This window comes from Topomyia yanbarensis, chromosome 3 (genome assembly GCF_030247195.1).
Source record: "Topomyia yanbarensis strain Yona2022 chromosome 3, ASM3024719v1, whole genome shotgun sequence".
Lineage (NCBI taxonomy): Eukaryota > Metazoa > Arthropoda > Insecta > Diptera > Culicidae > Topomyia > Topomyia yanbarensis.
The window spans coordinates 5,850,560-5,869,537 of NC_080672.1; the positions used below are offsets into that span (position 1 = coordinate 5,850,560).

Sequence of the window (18,978 nt, forward strand, 5' to 3'; positions counted from 1 at the left end):
GTATAACGTAGTTGGTATAGCGCTCCCATAAGCTGCTATTGATTTTTTAGGTTAATCCGACTTCCGGTTCCGGAGTTACGGGTTGAATAGTGTGGTCACTCAGCAAATCCCCATATAATTGAGAAACACTATGATCTAATACATATCCAAATGGGTTCAACATTACTTGGATTTGCGGGTCTAGATCACTAACGACCAAGTAGCTTTGACTACCTTCGTCACATATGGTTGTTCTTGATTCCCCCAGGGACCCACCAACTTCATATTTTCCTGTGAACTTTTTACCGACTATTACAAACTTGATTTCAAATGATAGATACAATATTCCCATTGCTTGCTATTGAATTTCATTTCGTTCTGATTTTTGTTTCCGGAGTTACAGCTTGGTTATTGCAATCACATAAGAATATATCATATAAACCGGTACAACCGTAATACATCATATGTTAAAAATCTATTGAAATGAACATCAAATTAGGTCGATTCGCATGTCTTAATCACTGATGACGAATCAAAGATTCTTGGAATATATTGCGAGATTGTCCACTATCGATAATTCCGGAAGTCCTGTGTTCCGGATATAGTCCAGAACTAAAGCCACTACGATGATAATTAAACCAATTTTCACTAACCTCCCGAATATAAATCAAGCATGATTTTTGAAAACACCGTAACTAACAAATGTAAACAAACTGGGATTATCACTCCCCCGCATTCTCCGCATCTTAATGTACATGCTGACAAACTTTCGTTTCATTATTCGGTAATGCAGCTGAAAAATGCGCAATCGAAATAATGACGAACAAACAACTGACACATCAACAGTGCATAAATACAGTTTCGTCATGTTAGTTACGTTAGGTTTGGTACTGCTGTAACACGTTATTTTAATTTAATCGGTTTTTGTAACTAAATCATTAAAATATACTACAATCTTTCTACTAAAATGCTCAATATAGGTAATATTTCTATAAGGGGAACAAGAACACGCAGTTCCTTAATTCTGGCCAATATTTTAGAGGAAAAGAATGCCAGTTATGTTAGTCTAAGCACAACTGATACACTTTCAGCACATTTTTATTTTTGATTCTCTAAATCTATCTTACAGTAGATCAAATCTAAACACTTGTGACAATGCGATCAAAAATGAGATACTAAAATCGACTAATTGAAAAATGTCGAAAGTGTAAGAGTGATGCTCAGAATAACGTAACCTTTATTTGTCTTCTACACACTGCTCAAAAGTGACAAACTACAAATGTTGGTTGTCCTCATCGGCATACTGCCTCGGCGGAACAGTTCAGTCATAGAATTGATTAAAAAATGATAAGATTAGTCACCACAATTGACAAAACTGAAATAACGTAAGTGCAACAAAGATACCAAAACTAACGAAAGTAAAACGACGAAACTGTGAGCGTGATACTAATAACATCGTAACTTTAATTTTTCTTCATAACGCTCTTTTGAATGTCTTGATCGCGAATGTTCGTTCCACTCAATAAAAAGGCACTTCGGGTGAGCATTTTGGCTGAATAATTGGTGTAAAAATCGGTATGGTTTTTAAATAACATTTAAAACAAAACTTCGAAAATGTCATCGCCGTTTTCTCTGTTTGGATCAAATGCGAGTTTCGCTGTTTTCAAAAATCATGCTTGAAATGTACAATAACATGGCCATGATTTTCACTGTGACAGTACAGTAATTTTACAATAATTTACAGTAAATTCAAATGTTATCCTACAAAACAATAAACTTTGATGTTTCTACAGTAAATTTCAATGTGAAATCGACTTTTGCAGCAGAAAAGGGGGGTGGTTATGTATCTTAACATTAAAAAACTCGATTTTTTCCATGCAATTTTTTTTCTCGAAAACAGTAAAATTTAATGTGAATTTACTGTATGATTTTTTTGCTGAACAGTAAAATTGATTGTTACATGAAATTTATTGTAAATCTACTGCGGAACTCTGCGCTGACCAATGTTGAAACAGTAATAACTACAGACACTTTATATAACAGACTAGCGGAGAGAAAACCAGTAAAACTAGCAACCATGAATGTAAACTGGCATCACGGAAGCTCCCATAAGCTTTGCATGGGCTTCCTCATGCACTTCCCCTCTTAAAACCCTCATGCTCGGCTGCACTTTTTGACAGTCCGTTTGGCTGCAATTTTTGACACTTCGCTAGTCTGTGTATAAAGTGTCTATAGTAATAACTATATTTAATTTTGATCGTTTGTCGGGTAAATGCTATTGTACAATTTTATTCGGGGCTAGTCTCAAATGGAAAGTATAATATGCAGTTGGGTGCTGCACCCCCATCCACCCATCCGTCCTTCTTCCGCTCACAACTCCTTCCCCTACTCACTCCTTCCCCTACTCACTCCTTCCCCTACTCACTCCTTCCCCTACTCACTCCTTCCTCTACTCACCCCTCCAAACGATCCTCACATCCGCATTCGCTTCATCCACCCCATACCCCGGTGGTTCGCGACGCATCCTCCCCCTCCCATTAATTATTTTCTTGATGAGTAAAATCTGCTCAAATCAAAATAAAACAAAAAATTCGTTTCGTTTTAAAAAAGCGAATTAATATAAATTTGAAAAACTTCTAGTTTTAGTTCTCGGGGGTTTATTGGCCCTTTTCAAAAAAAGGCAAGAAATTAACGTCGTTTTACTTTTTTCCTCAGCTTTTTCCTGAGCTTTTAAAGTTCATCCATATGACAGTTTCAGAACGTAGTAATGTTTTGCATGTTAATGTTGTTATCATTTTATTTGATCAATTTGAGCAATCGAGTTGTACAATTTTCTGTAGTTCCGTGAACCTGTAATTCTGCCAACGTTGAATATCTATACAACATGGTATGTGAGTGTTACATTTGTTGGTAAATTTAATAAAATCGAGCATGCATTTCAGAGTTACCAGGACGAAGAGGAACAAATGGGATACCAGGTTGGCTCGTTCCCAAAGGATTTTGGGTATGGTAATTTTGATCACGAGGACAATAGCTCGCGTTCTACAGAAGACAAACCGAGAATTTTGTTAATGGGGCTACGTAGATCTGGAAAAAGCTCCATTCAAAAAGTGGTTTTTCACAAAATGTCACCCAACGAAACGCTTTTTTTAGAGTCCACCAATAAAATTGTGAAGGACGATATCAATAACAGCAGTTTTGTGCAGTTCCAAATTTGGGATTTTCCAGGCCAGATAGACTTTTTCGATCCCACTTTTGATTCGGACATGATATTCGGTGGGTGCGGAGCATTAGTTTTCGTAATTGATGCGCAGGATGATTACATTGAAGCGCTGGCAAAATTAAATCAAACAGTCACCAAAGCCCACAAGGTTAACCCTAGAATTAAGTTCGAGGTATTCATACATAAAGTTGATGGAGTTAGTGATGACTTTAAAATGGAATCACAAAGGGACATTCACTCCAGAGCAACGGACGACTTGGCGGATGCTGGATTAGAAGGAGTTCATCTGAGTTTCCATCTCACATCAATTTACGATCATTCGATTTTTGAGGCTTTTTCAAAGGTTGTTCAAAAGTTGATTCCGCAGTTGCCGACACTGGAGAATTTACTGAACATATTTATATCGGTATGTGTACTCAAATGCAACTTAAGATTGCTTCAATAACATCTACTCTTTCAGAACTCCGGAATAGAAAAAGCGTTTTTATTCGATGTGGTTTCTAAAATCTATATCGCAACTGATTGCTCACCTGTTGATATGCAGAGCTATGAGTTATGTTGTGATATGATCGATGTTGTCATAGATTTGTCATGTATCTATGGGTATATACGAACTGTTTCATTTTTTGTGCTTATTTTCATGGTTTTGAATTTATAGATCCAAGGACGATCCAGATGTACCTGCTTTCGACAATCTCAGCTCCAGTCTTATAAAGATGAACAACAGTACGGTTTTATACCTGCGAGAAGTAAACAAGTTTCTTGCTCTTGTGTGCATTATACGAGAGGAGAATTTTTCCCATCAAGGGGTTATCGATTATAATTTTCTGTGCTTTCGAGAGGCCATCACGCAAGTGTTTGAACTAAGATTAAAAAATCAAAAGTTAGAAGTAGCTGATCAGGATCCAGATGACGAAAGCGAATATCACGGATCAGTACCACTAAATGGGAGCATTGCTGGCGAATTGGAACATCATATGAATAAGGCTTCTGTAGCCTAATTATAGGTTTTGTTTTATTTTTGACATTCGTGTATGCAATTTAAATGTGATTTTTTAGTACACTGTTATCTTGATTAAAAATATGTTTTCCACGATGAAATATTTTGTACGTTTATTATTCTATTTAAATGGAGCTAACTGTACTACGGCAACACAATGTAACATCTAACTTCGCTCGAAGCCAATAGATCAATCCAGCGGTGTTGTAACTGATCCGTTTTTGATGTTTGGATTTTGAGCAGGCATTGTAATTCTCACTCCCTCACGCGAGAAGGAGCTTATCCGGTGTGCAGCTTTTCCGGGATAAGATGAGTTTTCACCGGAAAGGTGATATCTTATTTTCGTGGAAATTAATAAAGGTGTCAAAATAGACACTTCATTTCAAAGAAAACCCAAATAGAAGTACGTTAGACTTGTTTTGTCGTTTGATACCGTGATAAACGCGTTGTTTCAGAGTATCAACACCAGGAACACCCCAGCACCTCAAGGAACTACCACTCCCTGCGTTCACCGAGCCCGGTAGCCGGCTGCTCCTGGCACTGGATAAAAACAGAACCAATCAAACAACCGCGGGCGCTTCGCCACGCCCAGACAGGGTGATGGGAGGGTTCACCGCACCCTATTGGCACTGGATAAACACAGAACCAACAAAACAACCGCGGGCCCCCCGCCACACCCAGACAGGGTGATGGGAGGGATCCCCCCCCCCCCCCAAGGACTTAAGCCACCCCATGCCCTAAATGGGCGAGACACAGAGATCGAATTGATTAACTAAATAAGGAAAATATAACTAAATATTCTTTCTAGAGTTTAGATGTGTATTGTAACCAAAAACAAATTTGTATTTGTTGTAATTATCACCATATGGGCGAACGACCATTTGGTTAAAGCCCTCAATAAACAAAATTACAATTAGTTTATCTCCCGCATATATATTAGACATTCCAGTTTTTTTATACTAAATTTAGTTTATTATTTCTGATCATTCACTATTCGGAATAAACTAACTTGCTTCTCTTTTTCTAGTAGTTGGGGTTATGTAAGGTTTTTAGTTCAGGGAATTTAACAACACTCAATTTTTTTCATATACCTGTCGCGAAAATAATATATTGTTCAGTTGCAGCCCCAGTTTATTTTCCACTCTTATTTATCTTTTTTGTTGCTTTTCCATTTGCTAGTTTGTCTTCTGTAAAAATAATCTTTGGATGAAGTATAATTTCAGACATTTTCGCGTTATTCGCCATTACGATATTCTTAAAACGTATTTTAAGCACCTAATTAGTCTCCTGGTGGCCGGGTACTCAGAGACTCCTAAAATCTTGAACGCGCCCGAACTCCCGAAGTACAATTTCGAATCCATATCTTTACTAATAATCCCTCTCTCCTCCCGTAATATTTGTGGAGCGCGCAGTAGCATATAGAGCTTGTAGTAAAAGCAAGTGTCAGACTAACATTTCTTCTGTTTCCTACTGCGATCTACGTTCGGGCCAGGCCGGCGTATTGCAAATATTTATTTTTTCTCTCCGTTTGAGTTAAATTTTCTCAAAATTTTACGATAATTGGATGAAAAATAACGTCTTTGAAACAAATGATATCGAGGATTTCTGGCTAATTCAATTCATTGGCGTTGGAGAAGTTTTATGTTCTTTGGAAAGCAGAAGAGGCAATTGAAAAATTAAATGTCATGTCAGTAATTTATCTGCATACGCCTTTCAATTTTTGAAATTGTCTCCCATGGGTCACTTATAATGAATCGGACTCAAAATTCAGTGTAGTTTTAAAATATACAGGCCTTATCTTGCGCATTTTTGCGCCGAAGCTTCCATAATCATTTTTTGGAAAAAATAGCTCATAAATCTTCTTACAAATTGGTTGGCTGGACAACATCAAATTACTAAAAGATCTAATTTTTACTAATTTTGTTTTTGGCTATCTGATGTGAATGGCTATATTGTATTGACCTGTATATTAACACTTTAACAACCAACGCCATCAAATGGGTTTACGTAAAAATAGTCGACAAAAGAATTATAGAATTTCAAAACTGATAGCTAAAATTGATTCAGCGACCCAAAATTAATTAAAAACGCAATTTTAGCCGCATAAACCAATTTTTTGAATTTTGTCACAACTTTGTATGGAGACGTGCCACTGCTTGGTGTATGTATTGATCAATAAACATCTTGGGATTGCCAGGAGTTGTAATTGAAGGATGATTTGTTATTCCCAAGTATTGTCCCCCTCTGTGCAATTTCAGCTAGTCTCGATCAATAACGGAGTAGCAGCCAGAGATGATCGCACAAGCTCAAGCTCAAAAACACCTTACAAACACGTTTGCTATCCACACGTCAGGATCAATTGATAAGTCAAGTTCAAAACCATTATTTCGAATGTATGGACACTACCGCTACGTAATGACAGAGTTTCGAATTAAACAGATCTTGTCTTTCTACACAACTTCACTGAGGGCGCGAATTTTCTAGGAAATCAGGGAGGTCTGATAAAACATGTCCAAAAATGTAAAATTTCACATAAACACTAGCGCCACGTGGTGGCAAAGTTCAAAATTAAAACGATTGTTATGCACATGCTCATGATTTAACGATTTTCCAGAAGACCCGAACCTTAGGCCGTTAGAAAAACGAGATGAAACAAGTTGAATTACTCAACTTCACATGTGTACTAGCGCCATATAGTGACAGAATTTCAAACTGAAAAGTGCACTTGCTGGATTCCCTTAGTTTAAACAACATGATCTCTTAAGTGAGCAAATATGTAGCTAATCAGTATTTTGAGATACAGCATTTTGAATTCACCCTTTCCTAGGTGATGCTAAACTTTTCGGGAGATACTGCAATACAGTGAAGACCCGATTTTGTCAGCTTTTTGACCGGATTTTATCAGCCTCATACGAAAATTGATAGTTGGTAGTTTGATGGGTTCGAGCAGACGAACCAAGTTGAATTCGAGTAATCCCTTTCTTGAGCATATTTTTCTTATCTTAGAGGTCCGAAATATCGATCCATCAACTCATGAACCGGGGACCAACTGGAATGAGTGGCGAACTCAGACTAACTGGAATGAGTGGTGGTCATGCTTACCACTCAAACACCGGTGCACCGGCTAGAGGTACGCGCCGCACCGCCAATTTCGGGTAAAAATCGGATGCGCGCCGGCGCCACGCCTTGCGTGCTTGCTATTTTTACCTGCAATCGTCGGCGCGGGGCGGTGCACACCTCTAGCACCAGCACCGTCACATGGAACGATGTGGGTTATGGATGTACGAAACTTTCAGACAAAAAGGTAACGAACAAAGCTATTTTCGGGCAACTTAATTACATTATTACAAGTGAATAGACTTTGTGCCTAGTTGGAGTTACGATTTAGTTCTCGATTGTCTATGGAACATCGCAAAACACCAACTACGCTATGCCCGCCCACATGGTCAATGTTTCCTTTTTATCACATGATGAATTACTTTGAGCGGCCGATTACGGTGATTTATCCGCTTGACTATCGATTATGTGTATAGGGAAGTTTTACAATTTTCTTTCATAATCAAAACTCTTAGGCATTTTATTGAAAACATATGAAACTTTACTAAATCACTATACATTTATTTATTTAGTGCTTTGACCTCAAAAGTCATTCACCAATTATTACATAATTCGTGATCTACGCCTACATTATTTTAGTTGGCCGGTGAAATAATCATATATCAGGCTAAGTGGTAATGTCTCCTCGATTTGATTGTTAAATGTTGCATGCAATTATATATTAATTGTATTAACTATGTAAATTGCTAAATGTTACTTGTATGGGTGTGGAAAGCGGATTCCATGATTTCTTTTATAAAAAGAATTTTGCATATAAAAGGTACGATTCACGTTGAATTGATGTTTAATTTTCTTATAACTGCAATCTGTCTTTGCGGTATTAATGCTTAGTATACTTATCAGTAATGTTACTTTGTGTCATCCTCCCTAGACACATGTTGAATGGTATGAGTTATCCGCCCGTATTCCCTATTTTTTGAGACAGATGATCCTTCTTATGCGTTTTACCTAACAGTCTCCAATACAAGTGTATTCAATTCATTGCCATTAAAACAATTTCGATTTTAAGTAGTTTTTAGTTGATCTACCTTAAGAGAATAAAATGAGGCACTTGTCCTGATTTCTGCATGCATTTGCACATAAAGCACTTCTTGTAAGAAAACAAAATATTGTTTGCGAGAATTGTCGTTACGAAAAGCAGTATAAACATGTATATATCTCATATCAAAAGGATATAGTACATAAGCATGAAATGCATTCCCAGCAGACGCTTTTTGTGCCTGCTTTATTGTATAAAATATTGCAACAACACGATATTTAAGTCATTAAATGAAATTGCGTAATGCTACTCAGTCTACTTAACATAGAGTTTAATTATATCTTCAATTGAACTCTTCGATCCGAAAATCAAGGCAATTACTCCGAAAAAGAAAACAAAAATATTTTTCCAAATTATCCAGTTGAATTGCCCAAAGCCTTGTTCCCAATAAGTTACCATCTCGATTAAAATTGGTATGAGGAGACCGAGAATTGAAAAACAAAATGCACCAATTAGTCCAATAAATGGTCCGATTGTTGGAACGGCAACGGCAAGCAGGACAGCAGCAGTAACAAGAATGGTTCTGAAAGTTAAGGGTACATTATATTCAACTGTAACACATTCACATAGCAAAACATACCTCATTGTGTAGTTTACAAGGGTGGGCCTCTTTTTGAATCTGTCGCGAATGCCAATCCAAGCGATATCCAAACAAACGTAAAATTGAAGACCAAATGTACAGTAGACGGCTAGTGCAATTAAGATTTTTACAGCTTGCGCAGGCCTGTAAAGAGGTTGTTATTAGTTCTTGTACGAGTAGATAAAGAATAGTTAAACATACAGTTCCTCAACTGGTAGGTTTAGAGTAATACTTCCGAGCGCCTGATCTCCGTAACGAACGTAACCTAGGAATCCCAATAGAATGTAGATCAAAGTGACACCACCCATTCCTTGATTCAGCACGCCGCAAATTCCAATAAAGTTTTGTGGTGTTTTCATTTGATTTTCTAAAGGCATCACAACACCGATCGCCTCCATAGCAAATATCACAATTGCGAAGAATGAAGGCCAGCTCATGAGAGAAACAAAAAGTGGTCTCTCAGCTAATGGTGGCATATCAGTGACCAGGTAGTAGAAAGTTATTCCTAAACCAACGCACATAAATACATTGGCGATCATCGAAACCGGCGCTAGGTACTTTAAATTAGGAATCCACGATAACAATATTAAGGGCACCAACAGTAAGGCTATCATGAGTCTTAGATTTACTTCTGATCCTAAATAGTGCTCGATTACTTGCTGGAAATTGGTCGCGATGATAACAGTATAAACGGCACATGTTCCAAAGTATGTTACAAACAGACCATAAGTTATACATTGGGGTATGAATTTACTCCACCGACGTCCCCATTGTGGACCATTTTCCAAGGCAGTTTGAGCAATTTCTGCAAAAGTCATGCTGGTAGTTTTGTTTCTATGGTATAAAGTATGGGCACATTTGACCTGTAATTATGAGATAAGATTTTGTTAATATTGATTCAATCAAAACTCATTGCAATACCAACCAACACATACGCGCAGTGTGTACAGATCAATGCTGTTAAAATTGTAGCAATTATTCCTCCGACTAGACCAGCATAGCTGAAAGCTATTGGCATAGCCAAAATGCCGGTACCAAGCGAGGCCTTTAGTAAATGTGTTAGCGTTTCTCCATCTCTGTAAATAATCGAATGTTTACGTCATATACGATCGAGAATACGTAACAGTATTCTTACGTGGTGGGATGTTCCAATGTTCGCTCTTTGAATGGATCGAAAGATTGCCCAACATCTGATTCAACATCCGTCTTGGCCGGTGTGATCTTGTATCTGAAATTATAGTGTTAAAATTATTTTACTTAGTATTGGCGACAGTTGTAAGAGAGGGAGGACGAGTTATTTTAGTTGAAGTAAAAAAACCGCTTTAAATATTTTTATGGTACAGAGAGTGTTACTTTATCAGCCAATTTTCATATAATACTGCAACAGTAGCACAATATTTCTTCTAAAATCTGTTTCTTTGTAACTTATTGAACATTTTCTTCACATTATTCTTCAGGTAACTACGAAAGCCTTTATTAAAATTATTATTATTTGCTTACAATAACAAATTAGCCGATATTTTTTTGAGAAAAACGATTTTTTGACTTTCAAGGGCTATTAGAAATTAAAAAATCGAATAAATGAAGAAGCTCTCGCAGTTACCCTGGGAATTGTGTTAAACAGTATTGTACGAAAATTTTAAACGATAGGTCTAGTAGAGTTACAATGTACATCACAAAACAACATTTTTTTTCCGCGTCTTTGAAGATTCACTGTCACTCGCTCCATTTGCAATATTTAGCAATCAAAATTTATGAAAAAATCTTCTTGCAAAAAAAATGTTACTGAAAACGGAACTTTATACAAACTAAGCAACCTGATAAAATTTACAAATGTATTATTGATGGAGGTGCAAGGTAGTTCATAATGTAAAAATGAAACAGCTACCCGTTCGTTGTGCTTCTTGAATATGATGATCGCTTATTTTTGTAGATCACTTATTACAGCAAGTTAAAGTTAGAATTTTTTTATTCGTTTTATTATATGCTAAATTTATATTTTGCCATTCGTCAATTTCTGACTTATTCCACGTTAAAATTTTAAACTATAATGTAAAACAATATTTCCCTACAGCCAAGTTTACCTTGTAGCATGTTGTTCGGCATTATTGTTATTGAATTGAAAACTACCAGCCATTACTAGGTTATTGAAAATATTTCTATTATTTGCACTTAACCGTTCAACAGCAAAGGTTCGATTTCTTTGAGCGCTGATAACAAACTGAATCAATTTCCATCCCCTGCATCTGAGTACATGCATGAAGCAATGCGTTTCAGGTTTTGCATCCTTTTCGCTTACCTGAAAGGGTACACCCAAAAATCTACGGATAGCTTTCTGTTACTTTAAATATTTTTTATTATAATTTTTATAATATAAGTGAACTAAGTTGGTATGTTTATTGGTATGATTCCATCAATTAAGTGATATTCGCGTTGAGAATTTTCACCTGTTACCCGAAATGTAATATTAGATAATTTTGGGTGCCTCTTCATGCGTTACGCCGATGCATCTGCTACCGTTTGTCAGTATTATTAGTAAGACAACTGTTGTGTTCACACAACATCCATTTATTCGCATGATGTGCTCAGTTCTAATGTTATTGTTGATGAGAAAGTTATTAATGATGATGAAACAATTTACATTCGCTCGTCAGTACAGCAGGAAAGTATTTTAATTGATCGTTTCATCTATATCTTTAGTGAACAGTAAGAATGTATATCCAAAAGGGATAATTGCCAATAATAAGTATACAAGATTCGCAAAAAAAAAATTAATGATCAATACATCCTTCCAAAATGAGACACCTCGCACTTTGGGTCCATCGCGCTCGGCAGGATTTCTACGTGGTACCGTGTTTTATTCATAGCATACAATTTGCAATTTTTCTGACGGCATTTTCTCCGGTTATTCTGCTTTGCTGGTCGTATTCATTCCTTGCAAAAGCACATATTTTCATGCCAGTGGTAATTCCAATTTATTGCTCGTTTTTCGTTGTCCGAAAAATCAGGTTCCAGTCAGCTTAGCATTTTTGGTGTTTGAACAGAAAACATGCATCACGGAAAACCAAGTACAAAAGCAAAATAAATAATCTTCATTCCGCGCACGGTTTCAGTTTTTTACTTCTTAGAAAGCAGCATGGTGGTTTAGAGTATTGTTTTCGAACGAGGTTATATCGAGGATACACGACGCACCACATAATCCAACAAGATATGGTTTTAATTGTATTATGATGAACACTAGAAATTTTTTTAAATATGGCGTTGGTCAATTTTAAATCATTTTTAAAGTGGTTTCATCAACATAAGGCCTGTTTGTGATGTATTTGGTCCGATTATAGAGGTTTTAACCTTAGGGTCATTCGCGTCTTTTTCGATTTAAAGAAATTTCTTTTATAAAAATCACTAACCCTATGTGTGTTTGGGAATCTTATCCAGGTGAGCTTATGTTTGTGATATTTTTTGGTCCAATTATAGAGGTTTTAAGGAAAAAAAATTCAACTTGTTAATACTCAAAAAATACATCATTATCAAATAACAAACAATCGTAAAACTATGTTATTTATGTGATTCGGATTCAGGAGACTCAATACACATGATTTTATAAGTGTAAATTTGACATTTTTGCGAATAAAGTTTGTATAGTTTTTCATTTTAATAAATCAGAATTTCTAGTGCAGTTCAATTTAGAATTCTTGTAGCAAGACTAAAAATTAATAAATAAATTGTGTGTGCCCATTCCTGCCCTATCCACCGTCCAATTACATTTATTGGTAGAGACTCAATACGATTAGATTCCGTTGGCAGCTGTCACAATTGCTATGTGGTGTGGCAATGATGGAATTTGGGTCACCTTCATCGCTTCTGGCTCTCATAACATTTTTGTCTTCTTAGCTATAGTCTTCTTTTGTGATTTGGCCGAGGGTCATGTACTCATCTACTGTCTTGTAAGTTAGAGTTCTTACGGTTACTTTTTCTCCTGACGTCTAAAAGGCTTTCGACCGAAAAGTTTGTCCTAAAAGCATCTCGTCTTGCTTAGTGCGACGAGTTTTCACCACAATGGGTCATTGGAAAATCGGTAGAGCTAACACCTACTAAATCCCGAGATCAAGTTGTTTGCATGAGCACCATATGCAGATGACTTTTTTTCATAATACCACTGCCGGCCAGTGGGGTTTGGAAAGTTAACACACACACATAACAAACTCATATACAACATGTGCAATGATTCCTTCGCTTTAACGAAACTATGGAAACTGGAGCAGACAAAGAACTGTTAAGGAATTACATATCTTTTAATTCTTAATTTTTTTTTTACTATATATGAAAGTATAACTCCTTGTCAATATTTTCCCAAATTTTTGTAGAGCTCCTAGCAATAGATCAATGCATCGAGGAGACCTAGAGGGTTTATGGACCATTTTTATGTTTTGTGTTTTTTCATACTCTGCACCAGCCCAAGCTAACGGTCATCCAACAGCCTGTGCACACTGGCGTGATCGATTGGCGGGTCACCGTGGATTGACTTTTTCTGTGGGATGTGTTTGCAAACATTGTTCATTGGCTTAATGGCAGTGTTTGTGAGCACGATTCGCAGTGGGAGTCATTGTATGTCGATTTATCGGTCGACTTCGTCAACCGAATTTAAAATATATAAAAGTTGAACCCTATTAGTTGTGTTCTGTTGTAATAATTGTAGTTTTTAGTTCTAGTGTACAGTTGTTACGTGCTAGTCGTATGTCCATCTGTGTATGTGTTAGTCTGAGTATTTGTGAGCAGAACTGGCCAACGGACGTACGTGAAATATCCATTCCCGGTCAGCATAGCATAGAAAAATTCTAACATAATGCAATTGTCGTTAATGGTAAATAAGTATCATTTGTTGGCATTTAGACGATTGCAAGTAGTTTGGGTGCATGTTACATGTGTTATCTTTTTCTACTTTTTCTACGCTGACGTAGTCTACTACCCCGGACTCGCTGCCAGCCTCAAAGAGCAACTACATCGATGTTATAAGTCCGCCGTTCGCTTTGTGTTCAGCCTCCGTCGTCGAGATTCTACAGTAGCTGTTCGAAACTCGGTAATAGGGCACGTCCCACCGTTCAACTACCAACTACGAATCGGTAGCTTCATGAGGCAAGCATTCTACGGATATCAACCTAATTACATTTTGGAACACATGCAACGAGGGCATCAGGGACATACAACGTCGATCAGCAAAAGCCTACTAATATCCGGAGCTTCTTATTGGAATAGCTTACCGTTAGAAATTAATTCGCGATTATCCACCCACACTTACGCCCGAGATTTAGCACTTATAAATTCACAAACGCGGTCTCAGGAGTGAACCTCCAAATACCCGTGTTCGCGCAATCATAAATCGGTTACGTCCGGAAGTCCCTATCCACGGCCCTAGGTCCAATGCCTTCGGGTGGACCAAACAAAAAGATGACGCTCATATACACTAAACAACACAATCCAGGGCGACATAAAAATTGAATTTGTACACGCGATAAACACGTTAACATACAAATGCTTGAGCCCTTTGCGATAATCCACGCACACATGCACCCACGAGTGCTAAAATTTGATAACACCACGGTAAGAAGGTGAACGTTTTAGTATTTACGAAGTTATAAACGCAATTTCAAACGCGAACCCACAAACGCCCGTGTTCGCGCAGTCATGAATCGGTCGTATCCGGCAATCTTTAACGCTCATATCCACTGGACTACACGTTCCATGGCTACAAGACCGGAACGACAGTGATATGGAAGAACTCACTTTCTTCTGAACCGTGCATCGATAATTAAGTATCAGAATCACGGTTCGTGCGCGAGCATCCAAAAACACACGTAAATTTGCGAAAGGACACACGGTCGTTAAATAGAATTTATATACGCAAAGTTACATACACATTAGCACACGCGATATACACACAAGCGATCGAATATTTTAACGTACAAACGCTCGAGCCCTTCGCGATGGTACACGTTACCCAATCACAAGCTAAACCTAAACTAAAAACTAATACTAAATAAACCAAGCTGAAAAAATCCTAAAGCGATCGTGGAAGTATAAATAAGAAATACGCATCCGTTAAAATACTTTTCCTTATCCTACTAACACAATTGCTTTCCTACGGTGCTAGTGGAGATGCAGAGGTGGCCTCGGTCTCTATCAATAGCGAGTGTCGAACTAACAATCCCTTCCTACCCCGGTAGCACAGCATTAGACGTGGTCGGCGTCGTTATTGCCCATTTTATGAAAATGTGAAACATACACAGTGAGAATGATTTGTTCTTCTGCAACATCGTTTTTTGGATCATTGTGCATTTTCACTTATTATTATTACTATCGTCAATCAACTGTTAAATAATCACTACATCATAGCAACCCGCACACTCGAATAAAAAATTGTTTTGCTCAAATATTTCATAGTACGCGTATTTGATTATCATTCAGAAGCAAATGAAATCTTCTAGAAATGTTATGGTTTCATTGCTTTATTGGATTTTGCAGATTGTAAGAAACGCAAAATGTCCATCACTGTTAAAAAAATCTGAACGAACTTACTTTGATGTTCCATTTTTAGCGTCTTTCGGTAGAAATGTTTCCAGCTCCTGGGCAGGAGGTCCCGTATATTCCTGTGATAATTATATTATGTTTAGTCATTGTTTTTATTACAATGGTTCTAATACTTACATTTACCATGGCAGCTAGATTAGCAATATTGCTTTTAAAGTTTGCGCAGATTGATAACTGAAAAGAAACATGAAAACGTTCTTACTGTTTAGTAGTTACTAAAACTTTGATGTGTATAGTTTGTAATTTATTATTTCGCTCTTTTCCTACATGTTTATTTTTTTTAATCACGCTGCGATCCGAGTAGTCGATCGATCAATTTGTGTACTCATTTATACGCTTGAGTTCTAACAATATCATTTCTTCCGTTTGCTTTTAGATAATCGACCAATTGACATAATTTATAGCTTGTGTTCTCTAGAGACTAATTTATTTCGATTGCTGGTTGTGGATTCTCTTCTGTATACAGCTATTCGTGATAGTGAACTTTTGAACTCTATCGATTGAATATTTGTCCCGACAATTCGGTCGATTAAACTTAATTATTGATTTTTAGCAGTATGATAGTAGAAACATGGATAAGCTTTGTGGGTGTAGTCAATAAGTATTTTGATTGAACACAAGAAACGTATCCCGCCTGAAAACATGCATATTGGTGCAAGTTTGATTTATTTTCCACTAACCTAGAGGATTTATTTACCACCTCATTTTATTGTTAAGTTTGGGGGAGTGTTCAGTTTAATTTAGAATTGTAAGAACCCACGAGAATACGAAATATCTTCAAAAGTCCGCTTTATTTTTGGATCGAAATTTTCACTTCGCGATCTGTCAATCACAGCTATTTTAACCGTCGCCAACATCATGTGGGGGTTTGGCTACGACGTTGAAACTCCTGACAACTTTTAACCTTTTGTACATATTTAGTTCGCAAGTACGTCAGCATCTGACATCTTACAAATACTCTTATCAACAATAAACATCAGACTGCCACAACCACTGCTGATAAGAATACCTACTGAAAATTCATTTCTTGTAGCTTAAAACACATAGGAACGCTTGGTTCTTCTTGCATTGACACGTTTATTAACTGCTGACGGTAGTTTTAATTGTTGAAGTTAGAACAAATGCTGGGCTAGGCTGCCATTTTTAACCTCCCCGTATTTGAATAACTAACATGCCTAACCAAAACCGCCACACCAGTGCGGGAACTTTTGTTAAACTTACATATAGAATCAATAAAGCTGCTTCAACAATAAATAGATTTTGTTTGTTCTGTATAAATTATAATGCTTACTAGTGTAAAATATCCGCAGGTTCTGTTGTGCCACAGCACTCAACCGTAATTTGATATTGAAGAATGTACTTAGCGCACCACTTTAACGGTGTTCGCTGTTACCGCCACAACTGGAAATCGTCTGAACTATAGCGTTGGTCGTACAGAACTGACGGAGCAGTCAGTAATCTTAGATGTGTTATATTGATGTAAACCGTATCATGATGTCGCTTTTTTGCTAACAACAGTGTCCGGTTAGAAGCAAAGCGATAATATTGGGTCCGTTTGAATTGTGTCATCATACTGTGGACATCACTTTCATTTGCCAAAGTGTCGTTATAGTTAAAATCAACTGTTCGAAAATACGGCATTAGTTTTCGGGCTTGAAAAGATTCTTTGCCTATTTATTTTTGTATTTAAACCTTTGATTCCAAAAAGAGGTACTTTATTATCAGTAATTGAACTTTGGAATATTGTAACGTGCGCTCGCGGGGAAACCGTCTTAAACTTTTCAATATTTAGATTAGCCTATGACAACAGCGAAATGCAAAATCTAGTTCCTAGTTCTAATCAGTAGCATCGAATCCTAAGAAATGTTTATTTTTATTTGAAACTGATAATCAGTTGCTGTAATGTTTTGTTGAAAGACAAAGTTAAATCTGTTCAAAACTAGAAGCTTTGATGATCATTCTGGGTACTTTTTCCTATTCATCGGATTATTTATTCATTGGTTCACTATTTGTTCCTTCTTTTTTGAAAAATGCGGTGCATCAAACGAACCCATGATTTCAGTGTTGACAATTTGGTTATAGAAAGCAAACTAAATAAATGTGTTGAAATCAAGTTATTTTTTTCTATTTGCTTTAGTCTAACTTGTTCTTGGATGTTTTCTGAGTTATCAGCGTGACAAGGCATATTTTGTTTCACAATAAGCTAACATCATGCGCGTCATTTTACAATGTATTAGAATATTTTGCAATCCGATGAAAGCGTTGGCGTGTCTAAGCAGATAGGAGAGGTGCCAGGCGTAAAGTGTCAACCTTAGTTTTTGTAAAACGCATCTACGAGTGGCGCATTTGCTGTTTATTTCAAAGCAGATGTCTAAATATAGACAAATCATATCTAGGAATATGAAAAGGCAAAAACATTTACATTATTCATCACGCTGAATTTTTGAGCTGCCTTTTTGCGCTATTAAATATAAAAACGTCGATGGCACGTGCCATTTTTGGTCAGATTCTGAAAAATCAACAATCAACATCTGTTCTAGTTGGAATGTATTGCATTTCTCCCTTATATATACCTAATGATGATAGTGATACTAGAAATACATTGAAAACATTCAATCTTGTTTCGGTACACATGGCAATAATGTTTCATTGTTGCATCACTGGTTCGTGATCATAGCATGTGAAATGTCGAAACCGATTTCTATCAATTTTCGACAATGCTAATTCGATGTTTTTAGTTAATAGGGTACTTTGTGGGCTTCCACCCGCCAATATTGTTTTACTTTCATGATAATACCGTACATAACTGCTCACTATTGTATGCGAAAATTTCTCCTTTTTCACGTTGTATTGGTGATGCTAGTTTTCTCACTGTTCTTACACCTCACAGAAAACTCTCATTTTTCACTGAAAACACGTGGCTGCTTACGTATATTTTCGATGAATATGCATCATGCCGATATGCATGATATGTAAGTGTTACAATGTAGTTTTTCAAAATACACATTAATTATTAATCAAGAATCACTTTTTGGCAATCTGCAACAAACATGTAGTAATGTAAACTCACCTGCGCTGGTATGAATATTTTTTCACGATAACTGATGTAACTATTCTGAATATTTCCTTATAGTCACTGATATGTTCTTGTAAGACAGTAGTCTGTAGTGAAATAAAGTCTTTTTCAGCCTCAACTTCTCCACTCCATATACGTACTAAGTCAATTAGTAGCCGAGTAAATGCTTTACTCTTCGTTCTTACTAAACTAGCTAGGCTAGCTTGTAACCGATTGAAGCAAAAGTTTGTGAATGACTGATCCTGCAATTAGCACTTTCAACTGTAGAACCTATGGACATAACATACATCACCTTCTATACATACAGTCAATATTTTGCTTGTGCGGATAATTTGTGTGAAACGAACAAGTAAAAAAAAACAGTGCGTCATGAGAATCC

At 36.8% G+C, this 18,978-nt stretch overlaps 2 protein-coding genes across 3 annotated transcripts; one reads left to right on the top strand and one right to left on the bottom strand.

The window, feature by feature from the left end:
* Positions 1-2,725: 2,725 nt before the first annotated feature.
* LOC131689091 (ras-related GTP-binding protein C) lies at positions 2,726-4,315 on the top strand. The gene is made up of 4 exons (XM_058973900.1): positions 2,726-2,866; positions 2,922-3,608; positions 3,663-3,805; positions 3,861-4,315. The coding sequence occupies exons 1-4, from the start codon at positions 2,864-2,866 to the stop codon at positions 4,201-4,203; spliced, it is 1,176 nt and encodes a 391-aa protein (XP_058829883.1). The 5' UTR covers positions 2,726-2,863; the 3' UTR covers positions 4,204-4,315.
* Positions 4,316-7,777: 3,462 nt separating this feature from the next.
* LOC131689089 (proton-coupled amino acid transporter-like protein pathetic) lies at positions 7,778-18,848 on the bottom strand. 2 transcript variants are annotated; one of them, XM_058973897.1, is made up of 8 exons: positions 18,594-18,848; positions 15,641-15,697; positions 15,512-15,582; positions 10,074-10,166; positions 9,864-10,014; positions 9,140-9,801; positions 8,939-9,082; positions 7,778-8,881 (listed from the first exon to the last, which is right to left on the bottom strand). In XM_058973897.1, the coding sequence occupies exons 2-8, from the start codon at positions 15,647-15,649 to the stop codon at positions 8,614-8,616; spliced, it is 1,398 nt and encodes a 465-aa protein (XP_058829880.1). In that variant the 5' UTR covers positions 15,650-15,697; positions 18,594-18,848; the 3' UTR covers positions 7,778-8,613. The 2 variants fall into 2 exon arrangements, with proteins under 2 accessions (XP_058829880.1, XP_058829881.1); XM_058973898.1 differs by lacking the exon at positions 18,594-18,848 and adding an exon at positions 16,815-16,968.
* Between the last annotated feature and the right edge of the window lie 130 nt (positions 18,849-18,978).

Excerpts from the sequence above, each read along its gene's own strand:
- LOC131689089 (XM_058973897.1), bottom strand. Across the intron at positions 10,015-10,073 it reads ACATTGGAACATCCCACCAC|AGATGGAGAAACGCTAACAC; the intron begins GTAAGAATACTG and ends GATTATTTACAG. Across the intron at positions 8,882-8,938 it reads CTTGTAAACTACACAATGAG|AACCATTCTTGTTACTGCTG; the intron begins GTATGTTTTGCT and ends CTTAACTTTCAG.
- LOC131689091 (XM_058973900.1), top strand. Across the intron at positions 3,609-3,662 it reads TACTGAACATATTTATATCG|AACTCCGGAATAGAAAAAGC; the intron begins GTATGTGTACTC and ends CTACTCTTTCAG. Across the intron at positions 3,806-3,860 it reads GATTTGTCATGTATCTATGG|ATCCAAGGACGATCCAGATG; the intron begins GTATATACGAAC and ends TTGAATTTATAG.